The sequence below is a fragment of the Narcine bancroftii genome, chromosome 2 (genome assembly GCF_036971445.1).
Source record: "Narcine bancroftii isolate sNarBan1 chromosome 2, sNarBan1.hap1, whole genome shotgun sequence".
Classification (NCBI taxonomy): Eukaryota; Metazoa; Chordata; class Chondrichthyes; order Torpediniformes; family Narcinidae; genus Narcine; species Narcine bancroftii.
The window spans coordinates 361,090,623-361,112,430 of NC_091470.1; the positions used below are offsets into that span (position 1 = coordinate 361,090,623).

The 21,808-nt window shown below is 40.9% G+C and overlaps 2 protein-coding genes across 18 annotated transcripts in view; one reads left to right on the forward strand and one right to left on the reverse strand.

Annotated features, from left to right (window-relative positions):
• Positions 1-8,826, forward strand: part of LOC138755813 (tyrosine-protein phosphatase non-receptor type 2-like) — a 131,762-nt gene extending 122,936 nt beyond the window's left edge. For 6 of the 8 annotated variants that reach the window (XM_069922474.1, XM_069922481.1, XM_069922480.1 and 3 more), the window contains one exon: positions 1,720-3,644. In XM_069922474.1, coding sequence (XP_069778575.1) covers positions 1,720-1,915 — 196 coding nt within the window. In that variant the 3' untranslated portion in view covers positions 1,916-3,644. Of the gene's footprint in view, positions 1-1,719; positions 3,645-7,287 lie in introns of those variants that run through there. The other 2 variants (XM_069922475.1, XM_069922476.1) reach the window with 2 other exon arrangements.
• Positions 8,827-16,812: 7,986 nt separating this feature from the next.
• fam210aa (family with sequence similarity 210 member Aa) overlaps positions 16,813-21,808 on the reverse strand; it is a 44,901-nt gene continuing 39,905 nt past the window's right edge. For 9 of the 10 annotated variants that reach the window (XM_069922490.1, XM_069922484.1, XM_069922489.1 and 6 more), the window contains one exon: positions 16,813-20,164. In XM_069922490.1, the coding sequence (XP_069778591.1) occupies positions 19,931-20,164 (234 nt within the window). In that variant the 3' untranslated portion in view covers positions 16,813-19,930. The remainder of the gene's footprint in view (positions 20,165-21,808) is intronic. The other variant, XM_069922485.1, reaches the window with a different exon arrangement.

Below are 21,808 nucleotides of genomic sequence, written 5' to 3' on the forward strand. Positions count from 1 at the left end.
AAAGTAATCTCCTTTTAAGTCTGGTAGTTCTCGAGAGAAGGCCCTACAATGTCTGCCTGGTGGTAAGAGAGTAAATAGTTCATGGTTAGGGTGTGTTGCATCTTTAATGATATTTCTCACCCTGTCCAAACATCGTTCCCTACAGATAGATTCGATGGTAGGCAATTGCCTTCCAACAATTCGTCAAGATCGTTTTCACTACCCGTTAGAGTGCCTTCTTGTGCAGACAATTCCCGTACCACACTGAAATACCGTATGTCAGCATGCTCTCAATAGAAATCCAACAGCACTGAGGTGTAACTTCCTCATACATCTCAAAAAATAAAGACGTTGATCAACGTTGATGAATTCAAAGACCAAATGATATAATCAAAGATATGGACCCCCAGGAATTTGAAGCTCTGTCATCGCTCCATTGATGTAAATCAGAACATGTGTGTGTAACTTCCCACCCGTCTAAAATCCACAATGATCTCTTTTGTCTTTTTGGTATGGAGTAACAAATTATTCTCCGCACACCACAAGACTTAGGGAAAGGATTGGAGTTAAGGAAATGGAACATAGCACAGGTGACGTGCGTGTGTCTTTAGCCCTTAGTTCTATTTTAGTTTTGATTTTCTTTTAGCTTTTTTTCTTTTACTTGGGTTAATTAAGTTGTTCCTTTTTTATTAGGTCTTTGGTAGGGGCTCTGAGCCCCACTTGTATTTATTTGTATAATGTGTAATCGGTATGGCTGTGTGTTTGGGGGCAAGGTGGGAGGGGGGAATAAAACACAGACTCTGTACGCTCCAAGAATGCTGAAGAAGATTGTATTGATTGTTGGAATTACTTTGAGTCTGTAAAAAAAAATCAAAATAAAATATTTTTTTGAAAAAGGTGATAGGGCTTGAAAGAGAGAAATTATGAAATTCTCACAGAATGTTTAACAATGGGATTGTCTATTGCCTTAGTTGAAAATGGAAGTGAAGAGCTGAGAAGCACCAAATTAGAAAAGTTTTGGGAGGAATTCAGCTCCATTTGGTATCCATAATGGGTGGTCAGAATGATTATGAAAAAAGACCAAAACATAAGACTTTGTAAGTTGGGCAGAGCCATACCACCATCTCTCTTAGATCTATGTAGAAGAACTTTATTGAGGCGAGGATGCTTACCCTTCCATATGTAAGGTGATATAGTAAGTCATAGTCTCTTTTTAAAATTTAATTTTGGAATTGCATCACGTTAATAAGCCTTTCCAGCCCACGAGACCATACCACCCAAATACATCAATTAACCTCTGACCCCCTCCCCAATACATTTTGAAGGGTGGGAGGAACCGGAGCACCCAGAGGAAACCCATGTAAACACAGGAAGAAGGTGGAAACTCCTTACAGACTGCTGGAAGCGGACTTGGGCCACTGGTGCTGTAATAACATTGCGTTAACAGCTCCACTAACTGCTGCCCTTCTAACCACTAACCCTTCATGGAGAACAATCAATTTTCCTCCAATCTGCTGCTTTTTGTCCAACTACAATTTATTTTTCTCACTTGGGCGTGTGTGTGTGTGTGTGTGTGTGTGTGTGTGTGTGTCTGTGGGGGGGTGGGGGGGTGCATGTCCCAATAAACTTGAGCATTCTACCCATTGGTGCCATTAGATTAGAAAACTACACTTTTTAAATGTGTCAAATGAGCTTGTTATTTATTCGTCTTTCAGGATCACTTTCTTCTTTATCTTTCAGTAACATCCGTAAACGACACCGTGAAGATAGGATAGCAAGTACCGCTCAGAAAGTGCAACGAATGAAACAGAAGCTTAATGAAACTGAGGTGAAACGAAAAAGGTGGTTATATTGGAAACCTATTGTCATTAACATTGCTGCAGTTACTACTCTTGCAATTGGAGCCATTGTTTGCGGCTCTATGTATTTTAAGTGATCACTTGTAACTTCAGTTAATGGTGTACAGTAAGTAGTATATTGCCTATGAGGTTTCGGATGCTGAGGAATCTTTTATCCCATGCACGAGAACTGAATGGTTTTTTTTCTGGGATTGACAGGTGAAAAGAATGCACTAGGGTGGAGCTAACTATTTAGTTTACTCAAACGTTTGCAAAATAGATTCTCAGGTTCTTGTCAGATGTTTGAATATTCAAAATCAGATTTTTTTAAAAAAATCCTGTTGTAAATAAATTATCAAGATCTGTGCTGCAATAAACATTTGGTTAAATGTTGTGCTTCCATGAAAAGCAGCCTTTCTCCTGTTCTTGAGATTTTCCTAAGGGATGCTGATGTTTTATTTTTCACTCCATGGTGGTAAGCCAGTATCTAACAGCCTGTGTGCTTTGCGGATACACATGGAATTTGGGTATTCATGGCCATAAATGCCTGAACCTGCAAGGAAGAGAAACTTTGCTGCATGCCTTGCTTTATCCTTACCGATTGTTCTATGTTTTGTTAAAAACCTTTCCTTTCTGATCAGCAGAATTATGGTGCACTTAATACACTTGGATTTTAAAAGAATCACTTCTGGGTTAAATATTTCCCACAAGGAATATTGAGTCAAATATATTTCCATTTTGTTGCGTATACAGTATTCCCTTGGAAAAATCTTTGGAATCCTTTTGGAAATGGTTTGTAATTTTCTAAGCAGAAAATGATTATTTACTGTATTCTTGTGGATGTCTGAAATACTAGTTAATTCCCATGGAGGTTTCCATCAAAAATACACAGTTCAAAGTCTTCTGGCACCAGGACTTCCATTTTCACAGTTTTACCATCCTATGAAATTTATTTCTTAACTCTGAAATTTTAATTCAAATTCTTGTTTAGTTCACAGGCATAAAGTAACTTCATTCAGATTTAAGTTGTGTCTTGTTATTTTATAAAACTGCACACTGCTTTGCAAAGAGACAGTTTTTCACAGTTTTACCATCCTATGAAATTTATTTCTTAACTCTGAAATTTTAATTCAAATTCTTGTTTAGTTCACAGGCATAAAGTAACTTCATTCAGATTTAAGTTGTGTCTTGTTATTTTATAAAACTGCACACTGCTTTGCAAAGAGACTGATGTATAAAATGCTGGCAAAATACAGTTAGATCCCGACTTAATGATAATGTTCCGTTCCAGGAATTGCATTGTAAATTGAAATGATCTTAAATTCAAACAATATCGCCCTCTACCGTTTTGTTTATTTAAACTTAATTTAAATGGTGATAACCTTTTATACAACACAATTTAAACGGAACAAAAATGACTGCAATGCACACAACCTTTTTTAATTTAAATTTTATTTAAATCCTGAAAACCTTTATGATAACACAAATTAAACTGAAAGCAAAAAACCTAACAAAGCTGTGCCGCATTTCACAAGTGCTGGGAAACATTTTAAATTGAAGCTGAAAGCACCCGATTCTGACTATCTTGTCTTTCGAGTATTGGAAGTTGGGATGTCGTAGGTCGGGGTCTATCTGTAGCCTTAGTTTCTTCTGTGGGTTAAAGAGTTGAGAAGTGTTTCTTGCCAGTGTTGGGTAACGATGTGGCTATCCCAAAATGAAGCAAACACTCTTGTGTATTGGGTAGGAAATGGGTAATCTGATGAAAGATCACATTTGTTTCAGCTTTACATTCCAGGAAAGCCACTGAATAAAATTTGCTCTTGAGTAGTATCTTGTTATATTGTACGTCTGTGTTGGAGGTTCTTGTAAACCACTATGTCAGAACCTGATAATGGAAGTGTGCTGACCTTCTCAGCAGTCTACTGTTGTATTATTGAATCACTGCCACTTGGAATGATTAGTGAGCTTTGTAAATAGATTATTCTTCCTTAGTGTGGAAATCTGATATTGCACATGACAGTTTATTCATTGTTGATGCGTCCCATGAATTTCAGAAGATTAATGCTTATCGAATTCCAAATACAAAGTTTTAATTTTTGTCTTGGCTTTTTTCCAAAACTAAGGGGAGGGGTTAATGGTCGTGAAAAGGTTGTCTCTCCGAAAAATTGTACGTTAAAAATGTATTGTTTCAAAAGCATGAGTAAACTGGCAACCATCAGCTCTATGTGATGCATTAAGAAGATCCAGGGCTGTTCTTACACTTATAATTGTGTAACTTCCAAATTTCCAGGATATGAATTGCTAGATTTTCATGATTCAGATAAATCAATCTTCTTGTTAGTGGTTCAGGACAAAGACCCATTGACAGAACTTGAGGCCTATTTGTGATGACATTGGATCAGTTAGAGGCTAAAAGCCATACAAACTTGAACCTAATACCATCCCTGTTGATTCTAGAGCTCCCAATTGCTCTTATTTACAATAAAAACAAAACATAATGCAGGAAATAGCATTAATAGTGTGTCATCACAAAGCCCTATGTTAAATTGAAAAGTGTTAAAATAGAAACTGAAGCCACAAAGTGTGGCTTTCTCTAAAGTAGATAGATTTGTTCTCAGCTCTTAATGTTTGGAGGACTTGCTTCCTTAATTTAGTCCTCCTGCTTAAGGAGAAACGAGAGGCTAAAAAATTAGACATGATTGATTGTAAGATTGCCAACATTAGATGCATAAATTAACATGAAAGATCGGGATATTTTTGGACTCTGAAGGTATTGTGAATTAAATGGAACACAATACGGATATATGACCTGAAACAATTCTAATGGGTCAGCTGGTCTTAAGGAAATTAGGATCATTGCCTGAAGCTTTGTCCTTTATTATAAATTATTGCAGAGTTGAGGGAAAGTCTAAAGTTATTGGAAAAGTGTCAGACTTTTGAAATTGACAAATTAAAATGAATTTATGAAAAGAATTTTTAAAATAGGTGTTAACGGTGACCCTTTAATATCCTTGGCTGATATCGTGATAAAAATTAGATTTACAAGCACATAAGAATTTGGAAGATCAACTTGGTTTCTCTTAAATGAGATTTTATGTGCAATGCTACATATATGTCATAATTGTGCCACTTCAAATCTTTTATTGAGCACTCTGCATTTATAACAAATGGTTTGAATATAATTTTCAAACAAAGGAAAACCCTGGTGGGAAAATTTGATCTGTACACCCACACACGCTTATGAATTTTGTAGACTTGTACCAAAAAATTGATTACTCGACTTTTGTCAGAAAGCTGTTTAAATCATGCATAATGTGTATTATATATTTTTGCGTCTTCCACATTTTTAAAACAAACTTGACTGACCTTGGAACTGTACCCAGTTCAAAATTCATTCCTTCACATTATTTTGATTTATACTTTTAAGTTTAAGCTTTGTACTGCTCATTAACAATCCCCAGCCACTGTTGCTGTGTTTATGAGAATTTGAATATAAGCAGGAATAAACCACTTGGGCCCTCAATCCCATTGGAGTTCCCTGTGGATTTCAGGCATCATCCTTGCTTAGAGATTGTAAACTGGATATTCTACAGACGGCATCTCACTGTCCCACGGAGCATCTCTGGAGAAGTGCATGTCTCCCAATATAATTTGGCCCACCGTTTTTTGCCAAGTCGATTCAACATGCTTGCAGACCAGGAACAAGTTTTGGGAACATCTTAACAGGAGCAAAGAAACAGACGTATTACTGAACAATATTCCATGTCTAATTTTTTTTTCAGTGCACAGTCACAGTTAATATGGAATAATGATTCTAGTACATTCACAGCAAGTTTTGCAATGTGTGTTGTGAAAACTGCACCTTCCTATCTTGAGCTGTCAAGGTTTCCCCCCCCCCTTTCTATTTAAATGGCAAGTGGAAACATTGATTTTAATGACCATGTGGTTGAGAGCTCCAGCACAGAGTTGAAACCTGGGGCAGATCAGCCCTGATCCTATTGAATGGTATGATGTGCTTGAGGGGCCAGGTAATATGCTCCTATTTCTTGAACTCTATTGGCACAGTCCTTTCGAGTCCAAACCGTTTCCAAAATCACTTGCTGGCTCCAACTATAGAGGCAAACAGGTACTAATTTGATCTGTGCATGCACATCTATACTTATGAAACTTGTAGACGTACCAAAAAATTGTATCCTAAAAGCAATAGGATTTCTAGAATAAATAAATACTAGAAACACTGTGGGTCAAGTCGCATCTCTGAAGAGAATGAGAGTTAACATTCCATTGATGGCCTTTCCTCGTGATTTTTAAGTTTGCGACTCAGTATTTATATTTTCTGTTTTCATATCTGATTTCGAGCATTAGCAGTATCTTGATTTCATTTTATGTACTGACCAGGAAAAGTTTTTGTGCAAGATGACCCTCTAAACTTTAAGACTTCATTTATAATTTGAAAGAACCTGAAACTTGCCACAAAGTTGTGTTTAAAATCTCATAAGCTGTGTCATACTAAAAGCTGGTCTGAGTAATACAGGTTGGTACAGCTATTGTGAACCCTATTGGGAGCCATTAAAAGTCGCACTGTACAGTACTGGAACCATGATGTCGCCACTGCTCGTGGTGCCATTTTAAAATCCAATCGGCCAGCCCATTCTCTTTCATGTTCATCTCCAAATGATGCTTACAAGTTGTTGAAGTATCTGCTTGCACCATCTTCCCCTCATAGCACATCCAAAGCATCTACCACTCTGGTTTAAAAAAAAAAATCTCCTTTAAACTTTTCCCCTCTGAAAACTCTGGTGAGAGAGAAAGACTGGCCACCTATCCTATCTATACATAATTTTGTATCATGTCACCCTTCAGTCAATTTATGTTATTTTGGTTTTCAGGGTTTAAAAAAAATGGAATCAAGTCTTGCTCGTTCTTGTTTTCTCTGATATTTTCAGTATTTGACCTTGGTAGTCAGATTATTTGAAATATTTCCTTCCATTGACTATCTTAATGTGCACCGGGGGAGGGGGAAAGAAGTCGAAACAAAGACATTTTGGTAGTTTTCAAGTAAAATCTCTAAGGATATGAAGTAATATTTACTTTAGTTGTTTTGAAAGGGAATAAAATGAGGATTTTTTTTCACAAAGTATTGAGTGATTAGGAGGGGCCAACAAAGAAAATGCCAAAAGGTTCGAGTGTTGACATGAGATTTTTCCACTGTTATTTGTGTACAGATTTTCACAGAAACAGCCCATCCCAAATGTATATTGTTAAGCATCAACAGGTAAAGTATGGTCCACAATAAGAAGTTGCGCCTGCAGATAAGATGTGTTATTTGTCAGCAACAAGAAGTTCAAAACATAGATTTTGATTGCAGTTTTCAATCAAAATCAAATCTATAAAGAGCTATTTTAATTTTATGATAAATCCATGTAACTCAACTCCGCATTAAAAGTAAAATATTTCTCTTCAACTGCAGGTCCAACTTGAGCAAAGATGAGGAAAATTAAAGTTAAATCACATTTAAAAGAAGTCTTTCTGTGGTGCATGTTAAACTTTAATTATGGTTTTTTTTTTTTGTTGTACTCTTAAATCTTTTGTGCACTGATTTGTGCTACTCCAGTCTTCAATCTCATGAAGGTTGCACTGTTTTGGAGTATTTTAATTCAAGGCAAATCAGCATTATTCTGCAAACCTTTTAATGTCACTGGGCTAGAACATTGGAATGAATTTTTTGCAGCAATATTTACATGTTTTAGACTTAATGTCAAGGAATTAATATTAGGAAGGTTGTCGTGCAAAAAATAACGTGTGATGGAATGTGTAGTTTTTCGATGGGTGGACAGTTCTACAAACATTTGGAACCAGTGGACAATCTCATCTCTCTGGAGGCTATGTGGGGTTTCTTTTCCCAGCCTGCTTGAAATTCAAGGGATTAAGTTTGGCTTTTAAAGCATAACTGACTCAATTTATAACTGAATTTTAAAAAATCCATCTTCCATTGATGTGTAAGACTGGTAACTGGAAAGTAGATCAAAGCAAATTTTGTAAATGGGCTTCACTGTTTAAAAAAAAAAGGACACCTAATTGGAAATGGTCAGACGCACAAATATTTCTCCTAAATCTGTACATTAAAAGCATAATCCAATAATAATCTTCTTTGTAAAAGTGTATAGGTTCCACTATATCTATTTCCTCCACTGGGTATTAAAATAATTTGAAATTTGTAATTGTATTCTTTTCATCTCTTCCATTGTAAACCATTACTTTGCTTCAGGATCCATATATTTGTATGTAAAGTGTCCATCATTTTGCATTATCCACATATTGTGGGCAGGCAGCAAAGGGGTTCAGTATGTAGCAGAACCCCACACAACTTGTGGTCTATGAATAAATCAATTAGCATGAATTGAGAACAAATCCAAGCTGTTCTGATGCTATTAAATAATACAGCTGTACTTTCAAAATGTCTGATGTCACGTTACACAAGCCAGTACTAGTCGACTCTAGATCGTTTGAAAGAATTTGAAATCAATAACTTGGTCTCCAAAAGCCAGGGTATTTTTTTCCCATTGGTTTCTTAATTGCAGTGCCTGTGAAGTACTTATTAATGTGACGATATAGTGGAACTGTTGCATTGAATAAATGTTTTATGTTCTGTATTGTATGTCATAGGCTAAAGACTGTCTGACTGCTAACTCCACTCAACAGATGCCACATTCTGCACCTATTTTTATCAGCCGTGGAAAATGAGAAAAATTTCGTACAAGGACAGTGAGGTCTGATATGCAGGAGACCTCACATGTAACTGTTTACAGCGTAAACTACTAGATGCAGGAGGCAAAACAGATACCTGATCCCACGGGACTTCTGCAGAGGGTGGATTTCATGTATTGTCACATGTTTTATAATGCTTATAGTCTGCATCTTGCAAAAAAAAAGTTAAAATAAAGCTTTGTCATTTCACTGGATTTTTATACCTTTTTGATCTGCATTAAATGCTCTGGTTGAAAAAGAATTGTGGCTGTTATTTTTAGTGGAAACTCAATTGTGATCTATAACTAATGGTTCATTTTATCTTTAATAATTTTCAATGGCAAGAATATCTAAATTGCTAGTTTCTTTTCTGTCCATGTCATAATGTAAAGTAAGTCTGTTATAAAATTCTGCTTTGTTCATATTGGTGACTGTGTTCAATTACCGTGGTTGTTGATGAGTCACTGGTCCCCACAAAGATATTAGCTAGAAAATATCAGGCCATTGACCCACTACTGATAAAGTAGTGGAGATGTGTACTCCATGGGGATGGTGTGATTTGGATGTGACATTCTGAGTGGTTAACGCTGGAAGTCATTGTAATGTTGACAGGTTTCTACTGTGGAACCATTAGATAGTTGTAGAGCAAAGAAACGGGCCTCTTGGCCCACCAGATCCACGTAGGCCAACATTACTGAACCTGTAACAAGGTATGGGTACTGGGGACTCGAGACAAGGTTTCCATCACATTGAATAGAATTGATAATGGAGAGGCTTTAAGTGATCAGGAGGTGAGCCACCTACTGCTGAATGTCTAGACCCCGCAGTGTTTGTGAACACTGCATTGAAATGGAGTTTACCCAAGGTGTGTAACTGCCACCATAGTGGTTTGAGCCTCATGTTAATAGACTTCCTGCTGCTTTACCACCACCATCACCCTGCTTCCCTCATCCACCTTCAAGATCATGTAATCTAGGACTGTCTGATGTCCAGTTAATACTCTTGTCTTGCCATTTGAAATTGTGCAAATGATCTTTTGGAAGCCCAATCGTCAATCACTCAGAATAGGTGAATCTAAAACTAGTCCATAAATTTAAGGTGAAAATTGGGTACTGGAGTCACCTTCCTCACACAGAGGGTTGTGGATATATGGAGCGAGCTGCTAAAGGAAATGGTAGAAGTGGGGATTTGAAATGTTCAAAAAACATTTGTACCAGTATATGAATAGGAAAGGTTTAGAGGGATATGGGCTGTCTAATGATTGGTTTGGTTATCATGGAAAAGTTGGATTGAATGGTCTGCTTCCTTGCTGTAGAACTATGACTGATGAAAATAGGTCCAACTTGTTCATGTTTTCAACCAAGTGGGCTATCTCAGTGTTTGGCCACATGCCTCTCAATCTTCTATCTATGTTATGTTCAAATGTCATAATCACACCAGCCTCTCCAGCTTCCTCTGGTGGATTGTTCTATATACCCATCACTCTCTGTGTGATTTCTTACCATGAAATTTAATTATGGACCTTGAATTTCAATATTCATTTTTTACCCAGCACTTGTAGTTTATTGAATTCTCACTTGTGTCAGGGAGATTGAGAGAGTTTCCCTTTCACTTACATTTTCTATTTATTTCGTTCTTGGTTTGTCTCAACCTTTGTTGAATTATCTTAAGTTATCTGATTTTACATTCTTATAGACATGTTAATCAAAGTCCAAACCCAACTGAATTGAGTGGAATGGGTATTGAATTTTGCCAACGAGATTATTGCTGAGTTGCCGTTCTTTGATGGCAAGTGTGAAATGGGAGCATCCAAGGACCATAAAATCACCTGACTTCAATTGGCAGGAAGGCATGAAATCCCATGGGAGTCTAGAATCATGACTAAAAAGTCCTAGAAGCATCGTCATCTGACTAAACACTCCAGTAGTTCATCTAGCTAAAAGGTACACAACCCTAAATCTATCAGAGTACAACGAGTACATTTTAGGCCTTTCTGAAGGTAAGGGAAGATATTAAAATAGATTTTATAGGCCAGATGTTTGTTGTGAAACTTTAATTGAGGGTAAATTTGTTTAGATATTTAATTGACTCCATTTGTTCATTCCAAAGGAGCAGCCCCAGCCCATCCAAATGTATTGTTATAATTCAAGGCATGAATCTAATTGGGGACAGTTCGGTCGGCTTTATCTCACCATTGTCAATCACAATGAAGTCCTCATCTAAGTTAAAGGATCAATTACAAAATTTAATTGTGAAAGTTTGTGGAAAAGTCAAAATTGTAAATTTCTCACACTGGTAATTTCCAAACAAGTATATTTTACTGGGGATACAGCAATGGTATAGCACAGCTCATTGCTTCCATTCAGGGTTGAAGATTTGTTTTGTCCATGAGCCCGCTGTTGAAGCCAGTAAATGTGGTGTTGATGGACAAACAAGTTCTGTCAGCTGAGGCCAGAGAGCCCACCAATCATCTGATCCACTGCTACATCTTTTTGATACTGGTGGATGACAAGAAAGAAGGAGAGGCCTGCTGGCAAATAATCAAGATGATTGGGACTTCAGGAAGAAATCGGGAACACGAACCAGTCCTCATCGAGGGGGTCAGCAGTGGAGAGGGTCAAGAACTTCAGATTTCTGGGTGTCGACATCTCTGAGGACCTGTCCTGGAGCCTCCACGTTGATGCCATCACGAAGAAGGCTCACCAGCGGCTATACTCTGTGAGGAGTTTGAGGAAGTACGGTATGTCACCAAAGACCCTCAATTTTCTACAGGTGAACTGTGGAGAACGTTCTGGCTGCCCTTTTCACTCTGCGAGCATTGGGGGGGGGGAGGTTCAGGGGCCTGAAGACGAGCACTCAGCTGCACAAGGTCAGCTTCTCACCCTCACTTCAGATTCCTGAATGAACAGACTTTTTATTGCACAAGTTCTATTTATTGTTGTAAAGGTGGTTTATATAAATTCTGTGGTCCTGCTGCAAAACAACAAATATCGTGACATGTTCATGACAATAAATTCTGATTCTGATGCACACGTCCCTGCATTTATTAAGGATGCTGAGGTGGAGGTTGTGGTGGTATGTTAATCAAAGTCTAAACCCAACTGGATTGAGTAGAATGGGTATTGAATTTTGCCAACGAGATTATTGCTGAGTTGCCGTTCTTTGATGGCAGGTGTGAAATGGGAGCATCCAAGGACCATAAAATCACCTGAATTCAATTGGCAGGAAGGCATGAAATCCCATGAGAGTCTAGAATCATGACTAAAAAGTCCTAGAAGCGTCGTCATCTGACTAAACACTCCAGTAGTTCATCTAGCTAAAAGGTACACAACACTAAATCTATCAGAGATATCTTAAACCAAGCACGTCACCAAGTGCACGAGTACATTTTAGGCCTTTCTGAAGGTAAGGGAAGATGTTATTACACCACTAGATCACCAGGTGGCTCACTTGGTGACTTTGCATATATAAACCGGTTGTAACCCATCCCCCTTCATTCTGGCCTAGGTTTACACAGAGGCAAGGCCTACTTGTATATATTAGTCTATCAAAACTAGTGTTTTACCTGCACTCTGTCTCATGTGGCTTGTGCTAGTCGCCATCAGAGGTAATTGTTCTTCACAGTGAATGTCCTGCTCCTCCAACCAAGAAAGGTGATAAAAAGCTCCACTTCCTCAGAATCCCTAGAAAATTCAGCAGATCTTGTTTCCACCAGTTTTTACAAATGAACCATTGGAAAGTATCCCATCTGGATACATCCCAGCTCGGTTAGGGAGTTCTGCCACCTTCCTTCCGTGGACACGTCCGTACTTGCCACAGTAAATGCCATTGTGTTACAGAGCTATCCCACCCCAGTCACACTCGCTTCACCCCCTTCCTTCAGAAGAACATGGTTGAAAACACACACCACCAGTTTCAAGGACTGTTGTTAAATGGACCATTCACTGGCCATGTCCTTGCACTGTTTCGCTACATTTTTTATATCCTGAACGTAATAGTAAATCTGCACACTTTGACTTACTGTAATTCTATCCTCTACTTTTGTCTCATTACCTGCTGCACTTAAGTATTGGTTGATGTGCCTGGATAGCACTTAACGTTTTCACTCAATATATGTGACAATAAACAATGTTAAACTTTAGAGAGAGTCGTTAGTAATAAATGCAAATACAAGTTCCAATTGAAGTGACTGTGCCCTCTGGTGGAAGCTTGGATTTTTGTGATATAATCCATTCTGGGAACGGGGAGGGCTAGTTTTAGTTTAAGTTTGTGTCCAAACACCTATTACAGTCGGGTGGGGTCTTCTGGAAATAGACCAACATTTAAACATCTGTGTTTCGACCACAAGTTACAGAGTACAGGATTATAATGAAAGGAAGATCAATTAGCATCAAGTAAAGGCAGCATGGGAACACTATTCTGGGGTACATTCATGGCTGTGGTGAAGAAACCGTCGTTAAGCCTGTTGGTGTGTGCTTTAACACTCTTAATGCTTTCTCCCTGATGGGAGGAGGGAGAAGAGAATGTATCTGGGGTGTGATGCATTCTTCAGTATATTTGTTGGCTGTTTTCCTAGGCTGTCGATGGAACCCGTGGAGAGGAGGGAAGTTTACATGGTTTTGAGCTTCACTCACTACGTCTGAAGTGTCTCCTGATCTTGAACAGAGCAGCTCCCATCCCACGCTGTGATGCATCCAGTAGTCTGCTTTCGATGGTAAATCTGTAAAGTTGTTGAGGACAAGGGGGAACACGCTGAACTTCCTGAAGTCTTATTAGAAAGTAGACTGCTATGTCAAAGTGCTTGTCCCAGGTCAGGACACTGGAGATATTAATTCCTAAGAACTTGAAGCAATGTACATTTCTGACTTTAACTGCATTAATGTAGTTATGGTTGTGGACTCTTCCTCTCGAACCCTTCATCTTATCGAGATTGTCACTTTCTCATGTATTCTGTGATATCTGGCTCACTACTGAGATGTCTTCAACAAATTTGAAGATGGAGTTTACCAACATTCTGACGTGTATCAGATGGAGCCTCACCCCCCACCTCACATACTTAGACCACATCTCTGTAATGCTAATCCCACCCTACAGACCCCTCATCTGCTGCTTCAGAACTGGTCTGAAGCAGGTTAAAACCTGGCCATCAGGAGCCATTCATGCACTTCAAGACTGCTTTGAGCACACTGACTGGCACATTTTCAAGGAAGCAGAAACTGGTGGCGACTGGATCAATCTGGAGGAGCATACTGCATCAGTGACCAACTCTATAAGTAAGCGTACTGACGACGTCACTGCGGCCAAGACCATCATAACTTGCTCCAATCAGAAGCCGTGGATGACTGCGGAGGTTCGGGTGCTGTTGAGGAACCAAGACCTGCCTTCAGAGCGGGTGACAAAGTAGCCCTAGCTATAGCAAGAGCCAAGCTGTTTAAGGTCATCAGGGAAGCAAAACGTGTGCGTGCCCATTCCATCATAGTCACTTCCTGGACAGCAAGGACATGTGATGCTTGTGGAAACGCATCCAAGATATCACCAACCACAAGACTACACCATCCGCCTGGGCTGGTGATGCTCCCTCCCAGATGCACTGAATAACGACGCCCATTTTGAGGCAAAAAATGATGAGGCGGTGAAGAAAACCACCTTGCCTCCCAAATGATCAGTTGCTGGATCTTGCAGGGGCCAATGTGAGGAGAGTTTTAGGCAAGGTCAATCCACAGAAAGTTGCAGGACCGGATAATATTCCCAGCAGAGTGCTAAGGGGATTTATGGCTCAGCTGGCAGATGTTCTCACCAACATCTTGAACATCTCCCTGAGAAGCACCGTAGTCCCAACGTGCTTCAAAGCCACCACCGTGGTCCTTGTGTTGAAGAAGTTGTCTGTGACCTGCCACAATGACTACCACCCTGTCACACTCATGTCCAGCATCAAGAGGGCTCATCTTGGGGCACAAGCTCCTGCTGCCCTGTCACTGGACCCCCTGCAGTTCACATACAGATCAAACTGCTCTATGGACGATGCCATCACCACCACCCTCACCCACCTGAAATGCTGTTTATTGACTTCAGCTCGGCATTCAACACAGTCGTACCTCAGTACCTGATAAGGACGTTGAACTTACTGGGTCGAAACACCTCCCTCTGCAATTGGATTTTCGACTTCCTGTCAAGAGAGACCTCAGGCAGTCCAGATCAGAAACAACACTTCCATCACAGTGAGCATGAGGGACCCCACTCCCCCCGCCTCCCCCCGCCTCCCCAGGGCTGTGTGTTTAGTCCACTGTGCTGACTCATGACTGTGCAGCTAAACACAGCTTGAACAACATTATCAAGTTTGCTAACGACACAACTATGGTGGGCCTGATTAGTGAAAATGATGAGTCAGCGTACAGAGATGAGGGGCAGTCGCTAACGGACTGGTGCAGAGCCAACAACCTGTATCTGAATGTTAATAAAACAAAAGAGAAGGTTGTCGCCTTCAGGAGGGCCTGGGGAACCTCGCTCCACAGACCATTAATGGCTCCACCGTGGAGATCATCAAGAGTATCAAGTTCCTCAGTGTGCACTTGGCAGAGAATCTCACTTGGTCCCTTTTCACCAGCTCCAGAGCCAAGAAAGTGCCTCTACTTCCTGTAAAGGCTGAGCAAAGTTATCTCCAGCCCCCTCCCCTGAACAATCTTCACTACATTCTACAGAGGGTGTATCAAGAGCATCCTGTGCATCACCGCCTGGTTCAAAAGCTGTACCTCCTCAGAGGAGAGTGAAGTCAGTGGAATAGATCATGGGGAAACCTCTTCCTATCATGAAGGACATCTACAACACTCAATACAGGCAGAAAGCAATACACATTGTGAAGGACTTCACACACCCCTCAGGTAAACTTTTCCCTCTTCTGCCATCTGGTAGGAGGTACCATAGCACATGTATGTCCAGATTGGGCAACAGTCATTTTTCCCCCAAGCCAGAACATATATGGATAATGTACTGTGGATTTTTATTGTATATTTCTTAATATTTTAACTTTTATTTCAATTTATGTAAATCTGCTCCATGGTCCTGGAGAAAGGCTATCTTGTCTTTATCCTAATGATAAATAAAGGTGACTTGACTTAAATGTTATTTAACAGAATATTCATGAGTTAGAGGGAGTACAGTAGTTCCTTGGGAGTTAGTCACTTGTTACTTGCGATATATACCAGCTGTACCATTACACTTCAGCAAGGCCGGAATCAATCGTGATCAAGCAAGTCTGTGTAAGGTTTCAACTTGCTTAGTAAAATGTGGGAATCTGACTGTAAATTCAAGATGGAGAAGTATGGTAACCAGTTGGTTAGTCAGAGTCCTTCCAAGGCAGAAGAAACTCAATGACAGCCAGGAGTTGTGGTCAATAATTACATTCATTAATGAAGGAATGGAGGCCATGAGCTGAGGGTGAGGACCTGAAAGGAAATATTACTATAATGTAGTTGAAAAGGGCAGAAATCTGACATTCCCGGAGAGAGGGTTTTCCAATGAGGTGGGAATAAAGAAGGGAGAATCAAAATTAAAGAAGCAATTACAACAGTGGTGAGTGAGGGAATGGTCCTCAGAAAGTTGAAAGCAACTCACAGTACGAGCTGTGTTTTATAGACCACCAAAAATCACAGGGGAACAACAGATATGCCGGCAGATTTCTAGTGGAAAAATAATTAGAGAGTTTCTAATGACACAATATAAATTACAAAAGAAATGATCTCAGATGCAGAAATTGTATAATTACACAAATTTCCCTCCGACGACTCCACCTACACCTCCTGATGCCTGAGAAAAGCAGCCAACATACCAAAAGATTGAGCCCACCTTGGCCATGTTCTCTTTACCCGCTTCCTGTTAGGAGGAACATTCAACAATGTGAAATCACGTACCACCAGATTCCACTGCTTTCCCGCTACCGTCAGACCGCAGAATGGACCCCAAGCTAGTAAAATGTTGCCCTTACTCTATTCGAAATGATCTCCCCTGTAACCTTACTCTCTGTACTGTTTTGTTCTACTGTACATGTGTATGGATAGACTGCTGGATATCACACTAAACAAACATTTTCGCTAGACCTGGGCACATGTGACAACAAATCTAAACTCGAATTGGTGCAGCAGTAAACAGTGAATTGAATTTTTTTTATTATCTATTTTTGTACTCTGCAGGTTTTTTTAGTTGTCTTTGTAGTTTTGTTTTACAAAGCTGCAGCAAGTAAAAATTTCAGTGCTTATGTGCATTGCCAAGTTTATTGCACCAGTACAACCTGACGAAACAGCGTTCTCTGGTTACATAGTGCAAAATATACACACACAACCAGACATAACACACATACAAACAATACATCCGCAGGACACGAATAGTATTCTTAAATAGAAATACATAGATATTGTTTCATAAATGAGTCTCTCAGATGGTGAGTGTCAGCAGTTCCTTTGGTCGTTCAGCATTCTCACTGCCCGTGGGAAGAAGCTGTTCCTCAGCCTGGTGGGGCTGGAGATGGAGTTTAATGCAGGGTGGCACTTTGGAACGTCAGACCTGAGGGGGAACATGTACTCTTAATGTCAGGGGGAGGATGATTGAGGAAGCTGTGCAGGCTACACTTTTTTAACACTGTTCCTGGAACAGGCTGCCAGGAGTAGTGGTGGAAACAGAAACGATAGTTGTGTTTAAAACACAGGTTTATAGAGGGGGTGGAGGGATAGCTATCGGGTGCAAGTAGTAGTTCTAGTATGATTTGGACATAGTGTTCAGTATAGACAAATGGGCCGATTCCTCTGCTGTACTGTTCTGTGATCTAACAATGAGCAAATGAAAAACGGGCCCCACTCTCCACCAGCCAGACAGCAGCCTTGCCAACCCCAGCTCAAAAATCTGTAAACTTCTACAATGAAATGCACAAAAAACTGTCAAGAATTTGATTGTCTTGGAATCTGATCAGGGACAGTCAGCCTTGCCCATCTCACAGATAGGTATTTATACTTGGCAGGGTTAGGACACGTCACATTTATTTTCAATTTAAGGAGGAGTGGTACTCTTTGCAAATCAATGCAATTGCTTTATTGTGGAGTGTATCTGATAGTTTTGAGGAGCAAGTTCTAAATACTTAGGTTTTAGTGATTAACATTCATATCACGAAGCCACAAATTATTTAAAAAAGAAAATCATTTCCTGAGATCTGGGTAGCTCAGGTGAACTCAGCATTTATTTTCTATCCTAATGCTCCAGAGAGAGTGATGGTGGGCCACCTTCTTGACTGGAAAGTTTCAGACCACAGTGACGAAGAAGGACTGGTGCAATAATTCCAACTCACCAGCATGTGTGGCCTGGAAGGGAAGGTGCTGGCAGTGATGGAGACTGAGCGAGCTACCAAATACATTGTGTTGCTGTACACACTTCACTGTCCACTGACGTGTGAAGGAACATGTCCCAAGGATGACAAAATCGATCCAGTGGGCAGGTTTCTCCTGGCTTGAGATGAGCTTTTAAATTACTGCACTGTCCCTGCAGTAACATGGACTACAATGTGTACGGAGACGCAGACTACTGCACAGTCCCCACACTACTATGTGTACATAGACACAGACTACTGCAGTCCCCACGCGACTACAATCTGTGCATAGATGCAGATTACTGTACTGTCCCCACACTGACTTCTACAATGTGTATGTAGATGCAGACTACTGCAGTCCCCACGCTACTATGTGTAGACTACTGCACAGTACCCATGCCACTCCAATGTGTACACATAGTAGTCAGCATGTGGGCTGTGCAATAGTCTATCTGCTGAACCACAAATAGAACTGAACATCGTGCAATCAGCAAACAACTCCACCTGACCTTGCGATGGAAGGAAGGTCGTTGACGAAGTATCTCCAAAATGGCTAGCCCTCATGTTCTACCCTGAGTATCTTCTACAACATTTTAATACTGAGGTAATTAGTTTCCAACAAACACAACCACCTTTCTCTTTCATGACCACAACCCAGGTGTAGTGGAGAGGGTCAAGAACTTTAAATTCCTAGGCGTCAACATCTGAGGATCTGTCCTGGAGCCTCTATGTTGATGTAATTATGAAGAAGGCTCACCAGTGGCTATACTTTGTGAGGAGATTTGGTATGTCACCACAGACTCTCGAAAACCTCTACAGGTGTACTATGGAGAGCATTCTGTCTGGTTGCATCACTGTCTAGACTGGAGGGGCCAATGCTCAGAACAGGGTTGTTAACTCGGCCTGCGACTTTACAGGCACCTGAAATCGCTCCATCATTGAAATCTACACGAGGTGGTGTTTTAAGAAAGCAACCTCTATCCTCAAGGACCCCACCACCCAGGCCATGCCCTCTTCACTCTGCTACCATTGGGAAAAGGTACAGGAGCCTGAAGATGAGCACTCAGTGGCACAAGGACGGCTTCTTCAGCACAGCCATCAGATTCCTGGATGAACAACAAACACTGCCTCACTTTGTCTTTTTCTTGCACAGTTTATTTTGTAAGGTGGTTGATATAAAGGTTTGCAACTTCAATGCTGGCCGCAAGCAACGAATTTCATAACAATAAATTCTGATTCTGAAGGTTAGGCATCAGAGATGTTTACCTTGACTTGTTTTACCATGTCTTGTCAAAAATCATCCCTCTCATTTCACCTTGTCCGGTAATAGCATTTGGCTCTTTTGTCCATGTTTGAACAAGGTTCTGATAAGATCTGGAGTTGAGTGCCAGACAAGGAACTAGCAAACTAGAAATGCTGGAGAGACACGAGTATCTGTGGAGAGAGAAAAATGTACGATTTCAGGCTGAAGATAAAGTGTCCAGCTCCTGGAACATTAGCTGTTTCTCTTTCCACAGACACTGACTGACCTGCTGAGTGTTTCCAGCATTTCCTGTCTTCATTTACTGTGGCACTTGCATACTTTGTGGAAGAAATGACTGGATTTTATTTAACTTGAAGGTGTAAAATGTACAGAACAAGTTTCAGCCCTCATTTCTGATACTCAGTGACAAACTCCAGCAAGTCTTGAAACAGGCCATAAAAGCCAGACCATTTATAAACGTTGTGCCAGAACAAGTCTCAGCATTTCCTTTTATATCACTAAAATGTCAGTCATCTGTTGAAACCTTTCGCAACTTTTTTTTTGCACGTTAAATCCTTACTGGGAAAAATTCTGCAATTGTGTGGAAATGGCTTCTGCAGTATCTCTCCACCATAACACAATGGCATCCCTCAGTAGCAGTAGTTTTCAGAGTTTATGTCACAGAATATACAACTTCAAAACTGAGGAGGGGGGGGGGGGTGGAAGTTCTTACATTTAACACCAGAGGAAGTAGTTTAGTGTCCCTTCATATTTTTATTCTTTTTTCTTCCTGAAAGAGACCATGTCTTTAGTTTCTTGGATTTTCTCAGTAAGTAGCCCCTTTGTTTCCTCCATCTTTTCAGAAAATCGCTCTCTGGTTTCCTCCATTCTGTCTTGAATATAAACCCTCATCGGAGGTGGTGTTGACAAGTAACCATGAGAGCGGAGGTATTTAACTGCCAGGGAGGTACCTCCCAAGGTCACTGTGTATCTGGCTGGTGTTGCAAGCTGCAAATCAGAGAAATAAAATAATCAAAATCTGAAAAACGATACAAATTGTAAAGATATGGAATGTGAAATGTCATCCCTTCCCACACTCCAGGAATGTTGTTCCATTGCCAATTAATCTTCCACACTGCAATGCTGTTGAGATGGCCACTGTTCATATCAAGGCATCAGAGAACTCGGAAAAATGGATGGGTTAGGGATCTGAAAACCGTGGTTTTTAACGGTAAACATGGGTGGCACGGTTACTGTGGGGCAGCAGTATTAGCAATTATCACAATATGCTGTCTGTCACAGCACCAGTGACCTGGGATCGAACCTGTGCAGTCTATAAGGGGCTTGTACCTTCTCCCCGTGTCTGCGTGGGTTTCCTCCGGGTGTTTCAGTTTCCTCCCACTCTTCAAAATGTACAGAGGTTGCAGGTTAATTGTGGTATTGGGGGGGTGGCTTGGACTCATGGACCTGTTACTGTAGTGCATGTCTTTAAAAAAAAACCTCCTCACTGTACCAGGTATAACATGATAATAAGCTGATTTGAAACTTGACTTGAATAGCAAGTAACCTGATGAAAAAGTTTGTTTAATATCATCTGACTACATGCATAACCATATGAAACAGCATTTCTCCAGACCACATGGCAGTCACTCACAATATACAGAGCACAATTATCAAATATATACATAAAGATCTAAAGTAAAATCAAAATCAGATCAGATACTATGTAATAAAGCAGAAATGTCATATCACTGTGACGGTTGCAGGAGCTGAAATAAATCACTGCTGCCACACCGAAGGTCATTAACGACTGATTTTATTCTAATTCAGCGCGCCCCCTTTAAGGGCTGCAGGAGCTCAGTCACCTGGTACACTGTGATGTCGTAATCGCTGCCCCAGGCCGCCCTCTGGAAGGGATGCTGGAGCTAGAGAGAAACATCTAACGATGCCATTTTCCCATGGTTGCCCCGCCACGTGGCGATACAAGCGGGGCCGGTTCACCATGAGGATGTGCGCTGCCACATAGCTACTCCCCCATCCCACCAAGAACCAGCTACGCGCCCTGTCACTTTGGCGGCCAGCCCCGGCGCTTGGGCGCGGCCGTCTGCACCGGCTGCGATAAGTCTAAATGAACAGCTTTTAAGTGGTCCACAGTAAACAACTCTTCCCTGGCCCCCACATCTAAAGTAAAAGTCCCACCCAACCACCGCTTGTACGGCCCTTCGTATGGGCGCTGCAGTGGGGCCCTCTGTGGTCTTCTCAGGATGAACACAAATTGCGCCACATCCAGATCTTTCGGTCGATGGGATGGTTGGGTGCTGTGGTGCAATGGGGGCGGCGGGGTTAGGTTGCCAGTCATTTATGGAGGTCCGCGAGCCGCTCACCTTCGTTGTGCCTCATCTTGGCCTCGGGCCGAAGAATTCGACTGGCAGGGAGAACCATTTCTGCTGACGTGGCTTGTAGGTCCTCCTTGGGCACCGTCCTAATCCCTAGGAGAACCCAGGGCAAATCATCCACCCAGTCAGGACCGGAAAGTCTTGCTATCAGAGCAGACTTTAGGTGTCGGTGGAACCTCTCTACCAACCCGTTAGACTGTGGGTGTTAGGCCTCGGTGTGGTGCAGTGTTACCCCTAAAAGCGTTGCCAGCTGCGA